The sequence below is a fragment of the Terrapene carolina genome, unplaced genomic scaffold (assembly GCF_002925995.2).
Source record: "Terrapene carolina triunguis isolate 2854851 unplaced genomic scaffold, T_m_triunguis-2.0 Scaffold1031, whole genome shotgun sequence".
Lineage (NCBI taxonomy): Eukaryota > Metazoa > Chordata > Testudines > Emydidae > Terrapene > Terrapene triunguis.
The window spans coordinates 4,358-10,679 of record NW_020665382.1 but is presented as its reverse complement, the minus strand read 5'-3'; the positions used below and the strand labels follow the sequence as shown (position 1 = coordinate 10,679).

Here is a 6,322-nt window from a genome sequence, read left to right as displayed (position 1 = left end):
GGGGGGGACCCTGGCTGGAACAGGGGCGGGGCCCCGGGGAAGGGGAGAGCTGGAACCCTGAGCGAAGAACCCGCCCCCCCCCCCCGTTGTTTGATTCCTGCTGTGTTCGGGGAGACGGGGCTTGGTACTTTGCAAATAAACAGAGCATCGAAGAAGTACCGGATTCCTCTCTCCCACTGCTCCTCCCCGCGGGAACAGCCCCCCAGGCCCTGCATTTTGGCCGGCAACTCAAGTCCAAGAAGCGGCGCGTCTGTCTTTACGTTGCTGGGTTTGGCCCTTTCGAGGCCCCCGCTGTCCCCTGCGGACGATCTTTGGGCGGCTCCTCCTCCGCGTGGGTCCCTCCGCCGCGCGGCACCGCGCAGAGCTGGTAGCAGGGAGGTACGTGGGCAAAGCCGCCGCCGCGCGGCGTGAGGTCGATGTCTCGCGGCGGGACGGGGGACTTTAGGGTGAAGTTCTGCAGGATGGCGGTCAGGAAGATGAACAGCTCCATTCTGGCCAACTCCTCGCCCACGCAGCTTCGCTTCCCTAGGGAGGAAAACGAGGGGTGAAACTAACCACGCCCCACCCTGGCTATCTTTATAGCAAATCGCTACCACCTCGCCCTCCCAGGCTGCGGGCGGGGAGAGGAGCCTGGCAGGGAACCGGCGGAGAGCTAGCGGGGTAAGCGAAGGGAGCAGCAGCCTGGGGAGGCAGGGAGAGCGGGGTTCTGCTCCTGGCTTTGCGGCATGGCCTCAGACAGAAAAGAAGGTGTGTTCGTAACTTTGGGCTGGTCTGCGCCGGACAATGAGACCGACCCAGCTCCGGCGCTCGGGGGCGGGAAAAATCCACCCCCCTGAGTGAGGCAGCTAAGCACATCCCTGATCTCGGCTGGGGTCTGGGCGGCGCCCGGCGCGACGGGGCCCTGATCTCGGCCGGGGTCCGGGCGGCGCCCGGCGCGACGGGGGTCCCACTTTCTTACTGCTATGGGAACTGAATACGAACCTTCCTGCATCAGCTAACCTGTAACTGAAATGGGTTAGAAGGAAGCATGTTATTCTGTATCTGCCCACGAGGGGCGCCTTGCCCGTGTCTCAGAAGCTGCAGCTGGGGGCTGCCGGGCTCGTGCGACGTCCCCTTCGCCCTCCCAGCTCTGTACCTGTGGAGAACGGCATGAAGGCCTCGTTCGCCTTGAAGCGACCCTGCTCGTCAAGGAAGCGCCCGGGGTCGAATCTCTCGGGGTCCCTGAAGCGGCTGGGGTCCCGCAGCACAGAGCTCAGCACCGGGAACACCTCCGTGCCCTGGCAGCAGAGAGGAGCAGAGGCAATGGGTGGACCGGGGGGGGGGGATGAGGACTCAGGACTCCTGGGTTCTATCCCTGGAGCGGCCCCTGACTCAGTCTCCCTCTCTGCAAAATGGGTCTAATGATCCCAATCTTGCTTTGCATGACGTGATTGGCGACAATTCCGCTCGCTTACCCCGGATTGAGATCGGTGTAACGCTGGCTCCAGTGGAGTTACTCCAGGCTGACATTCGGGGGGCGCGGAGGGGGGAAGGGAATCCGGCCCCGTACAGACATCGCGAGCTGTTACCTTGGGAATGGCGTATCCCCTGAAGTGGGTGTCCCGGGTCAGGGCGTGCGGGAGGTTCATGGGAATAACATCGCTGAACCTCTGGATCTCATGGATGACGGCGTCGGTGTAGGGCATGCGGCTCCGGTCCTCCACCGCCGGCACGCGGCTACGCCCGATCACCCGGTCGATCTCCTGGGTCATCTTCTCTAGAGAGAGGCGAGCGGGACATAGAACACGGCACGGCTGGAGACGCCAGGACGCCCCATCGTGGGCCGGGGCTTTGTTCCTGGCCGGTCCAAGAGCCTGCTTTGCAGCACGGCCCGGGGCCTGCGGGGTGGTCTCGAGGGTCGCCCCATTGGCCAGGCAGCTTCGGTCCAGAGAGGACGTGTGCATCGGGGTGGCTCCAGGGAGGTCAGCGGAGACGAGGTACACCAGCTGCAGATCTGACGTCCCTGGGGTGAGGGGCACGGCCCCCACGTTCAGAGAAGCCAGGATAACGCAGCCCAGCGTGTCCCTCCGGGGGTCAACCAGCCAGTGACGCCCATTGGGTCCCTCACCGCGGAGAAGAGCGGGGTGACGACACGGGGGATTGTCTGCTCAGGATGCTGGAGCAGACGGACCTTGCGGTTCTTTCTGGCTCTCTAGCTCCTGGCCAAGGTATGACCCGGATGGCCCCTTGGGAAGGGTGGAGGATGCTAACGTATGGGTAAGGGGAACGGGGCTGAGAACCATCAAACTCCTTCCACGTCGGAATACTCCAGATGGGGCCAAAAGTTACCACCCACTCAGGCGGGACCCTCAGCTCCACCGGAGTCAAGGGAGCGAGGCCCGTTGACGGTAGCTGGGGATCTGGCCCATTCATTCCAAGCTTGCAACCTAATTACCAGCTTCCCGCCCACTCAATTACCTTCTACCTCCGGGTGTTTCAGCAGGACCAGGAGTCCGTAGCGCAGGGTGGAGCTGACGGGCTCGGTGCCAACGAAGAACAGGTTGAACGCCGTCAGGACCAAGTTCCTGAGGTGGAATTCCGTGGCGGGGTTCAGAATTTCCTTGGAAAGCAGAGGCGGATACGTGGGTTATCACCGGGTAGGGACAGATCCTCAACTGATGCAAGTCAGCATAGCTCCATGGAGTTCAGTGGCCTTTGGATCCATCCCCAACCCCGTAGGCCGCTGCCCCTTTGAACAGTCATTTGACAGATGGGGTGAGAGACTGAGCTGATGCCCCCAGCCCCTTGGATGCCACAAGGTGCCAGGTTACCATGGAGTTGCCAGGTTACCATGGAGTTGCCAAGTTACCACGGTGTTGCCAGGTTACCGTGGAGGCGCCAGGCTACCATGGAGGCAATAAGGGACCAAGGAGAGTCTAGGTGACTATGGAGGCCCTGTTGGAGAGCTGAAATGTATGAGTTACGTAGGAACAATAATGGTCATGCCCAAGCCTGCGGGAAGTCACCATGTGTCTTAAAGTTTGATGACTATTTCCACAGGGACTTGTTTATGGGCTAGGAGGGGAAATAAATGTCTGTTAAAACCACAGGAGGGACCCGAGGCAAAACGGAGTGAGTTGCTTGCTAAATAACTGATGCTGGTGTGTTTGTACGAGGGGCCCTCCCGGCCCGGGGCCAGAAGAAGAAGTTGAGATAAACAAGGAAGTGCCATGAAGGACAAGAACAGGAAAGCAGAGAAGGGAAAAATAACCCTGGGCCAAGCAGCCAAGCCGTGACGTGGTGGCTCTCTCTGGGTTGTAGGCGTGCTGATAATTAACCAGTGAAAGGGCTAATCTCGTAGATGGGTGTGATGTATGCTGTGTGGGCGTCGCCGCGTTTGATGCTCATTGGAAGATATATAACGCTTAATGGCGACGGGGAGAAGGATAATGAATACGTGGGGGGGGGGGGCACATATGTGCTAAAATATAAAGCGGTATTTGGAGCATCGTAGGAACAATCCATCCCGACCCGCCTATGCCCCAGAAGAAGGTAACTGATCATTATAGTTATTGATTTATTTTGCCTATTTACTGCCCTAAGAGTAGTTGTTAACCACAAGAAATGTTTTTGGTTCAAATCAAGGTTTGCATCCCTAAAACTGGGTGTCTGAGCCTGAGCGGGTTACAGTACCCACATCAGCTCTACGAGACCATGGAGATTCTAGGTTTCCATGGAGATTCTAGGTTTCCATGGCGGCACTAAGAGACCATGGAGATTCTAGGTTTCCATGGCGGCACTAAGAGACCGTGGAGATTCTAGGTTTCCATAGAGATTCTAGGTTTCCATGGCAGCACTAAGAGACCATGGAGATTCTAGGTTTCCATGATGGCACTAAGAGACCATGGAGATGCTAGGCTTCCATGGAGGCACTAAGACCGTGGAGATTCTAGGTTTCCATGGAGGCACTAAGACCGTGGAGATTGTAGGTTTCCATGGAAGCACTCAGAGGTCATGGAAGTGCTAAGGTATCGTGGATGGACTCAGATATTTACTAATTAATTATTCACTTGTGTTACCATAGTGCTAGCAAGCCCTAGTTATGGGTCAGGCCCCATTGTGCTCAGTGGTGTACAAAGACAGAACAAAAACGTTCTGCCTAAAGAGCTTCAGATCTCAGGATCAGGAAGAGAGCACACCGGGGACACAGGGAACCCCGAGGCCATGCGAGCCAGCGTGATAGGCCGCGGTTCCAGCACACAAGCGGCCCAACGGTGGTCAGGTGTTTTGTGGGCATCAGGACAAAGGGGAGTTTAAAAACTTGCTTTGATTCCCTGAAGTACGTGGCGATGCCTGAACCGTACGTGTGAAACAAAGGACACTGGGGCCTCGTCCGTCCGTCTTAGCTTCTCTCTGTCCAGACCTTTTCCATCTGGAGGAGGAAGCAGTCGATGAAATCCCGCGGGTTATCACGGTCCAGAGATGCCTGGTTCGCTTTGATCCTCTCCAAGATGAAGCTGTTGATGTCCTCCAGGTCTCGGAAGATCTGTTTGTGGGCTCCCGGAAGGAAGCGCATGACCCAGGAAAACATTTCGTAGAGCTGTGGAGTGGGGTATGGAAAACGGTGTTAAAATGGGGCAGCTTTAAATGCTCCGGGGTTTCCTAGTCCTGCTGGCAGGCATGTGGCTCTACAGGGAAGCAACGCACAGACAGCCTGGAGAGGGTGGGGGGAGCTGTGCCTTGGTGCTTGAAGAGCAGCCTGTTTTGTCTCTCTCTGTTTCTGGGTTCTCGTGTGTTATCGTTCCAAATTCTCCAAAACAGGGTTACATTGCAACCTTCCCCCAAGAGTGTTTGATGTTTTTATCCAACTTCTCTGTTGATGTGTCGTGAACATAATATATAGGGCAGAGAAAACCAGGGGAACGCACGTGTGACATTCCAAACTCGGCTTCTCTCGAGCGCCAGCGTTTCAGAGGTTTCAAGGCCAGAAGATTACTCTCTAGTCTGATCTCCTTGTATATTTCCTGTTTCCTGTCATTCTCCCACGCCGCCTGTTCCCCCCTCCAGACCCCGCCCCCACTCGCTCCTCTCTGCCCCTCCCCCCCATCGCTCGTCCTTATTTAAAAGGGATGGGGCCATCGCCCCCCCGGCGCCCCCGGCTTGCAGTCCCTTCTAATCCGATGACTCTATGAAAGAGGCCAGTGATACACTGAGGGTAGGAAAAGAAGTAAAGGGCTTGATCTGCAGCAAGGGAGTTTTCGGTTAGAGACTAGGGAAAACTTTCCAACTCTCCGGGGAGTTGAGAACAGGTGACGTAGGGGGCTGTGGAATCCCCGACACTGGCGGTTTTTAACAACGAGTTGGGGAGACGCCCGTCGGGGTCGATCTAGGTTGACTTGGTCCTGCCTGAGCGCAGGGAGCGGGACTCGGTGACCTCTTGAGGTCCCTTCCAGCTCCACGTCTAGGAGTCTGTGGGGCTGATTCTCAGGCTTCTCTGCCCCACGCCTGCAGGATAAAGGGGGCCGGGGTGGCCCCCTGGGGATCCTCCTCCAGGGGGTGTCTGGGAGCTCTGGGTCCTATCCCTGGCTCCTGGGGTGCTCACCTGTCCCCAGGTGGAGCTCAGCCGCATGAAGACCTGGTTAGTCTTGGCCAGCAAGTCGAGGAAGCTCTCGTCCGCGTAATCGAAGCGCTGGCCGAAGACAATGGAGCAGATGACGCTGGAGGCCGAGCGGCTCAGGAAGAAGGTGGGGTCGAAGGGCGAACCTGGAAGGAGAAGAGGGGATGGGACATTCAGCCCGTCCAGCGGCTTTGGTATCAGAACGTCTGACGGCTTCCAGCAGGGAGGGGCACAGGGCAGGGCATGAACGGGGAACCCCTGCAGCTGCTCCCTGACCCGGCCGGACAGAGGAACCCAGAAATAGACGAACCCTTGGTTTTCCTGAACTCCTCCACCAGGCGCTGGGCCTCCTCCTGGATCCGCTCCTCCACGCTCCGCTGCCCCGGGCCGAAGTCCTGCAGCGCGGCGAGGGAGAACCGGCGCAGCTGCCGCCACCGCTCCCCATTGGCGAAGAGCAGCCCTGGGGATCGGAGGATTGCGTGAAGCGTCCCGTCAAGGGCACAGGAAAGGGAACCGGGAGCGCGGTGACTGGCCAGCCTGGAGGGGTGTGGGGAGCGCTGCCTGTGCAGAGCGCTGGTGAGAACCCCGCCCATTGCTGGCACGCCAAGGTGCGCCGTGCGTGTGGGTCTGTAGCTGGGGGAAAGAAGGCGGCGGTGGACTTGCCCAAGCTGGCTCACTGAGTCAGTGGCAGAACCAGGGACAGAACCCAGGAGTCCTGGCTCCCAG

At 58.4% G+C, this 6,322-nt stretch overlaps 1 protein-coding gene across 1 annotated transcript; it reads right to left on the bottom strand.

The window, feature by feature from the left end:
- Window positions 1–6: 6 nt before the first annotated feature.
- On the bottom strand, window positions 7–6,316 carry LOC112107754 (cytochrome P450 2G1-like). The gene is made up of 7 exons (XM_026661355.1): window positions 5,907–6,316; window positions 5,582–5,742; window positions 4,403–4,579; window positions 2,458–2,599; window positions 1,569–1,756; window positions 1,136–1,277; window positions 7–525 (listed from the first exon to the last, which is right to left on the bottom strand). The coding sequence occupies exons 1-7, from the start codon at window positions 6,187–6,189 to the stop codon at window positions 257–259; spliced, it is 1,362 nt and encodes a 453-aa protein (XP_026517140.1). The 5' UTR covers window positions 6,190–6,316; the 3' UTR covers window positions 7–256.
- Window positions 6,317–6,322: the final 6 nt, after the last annotated feature.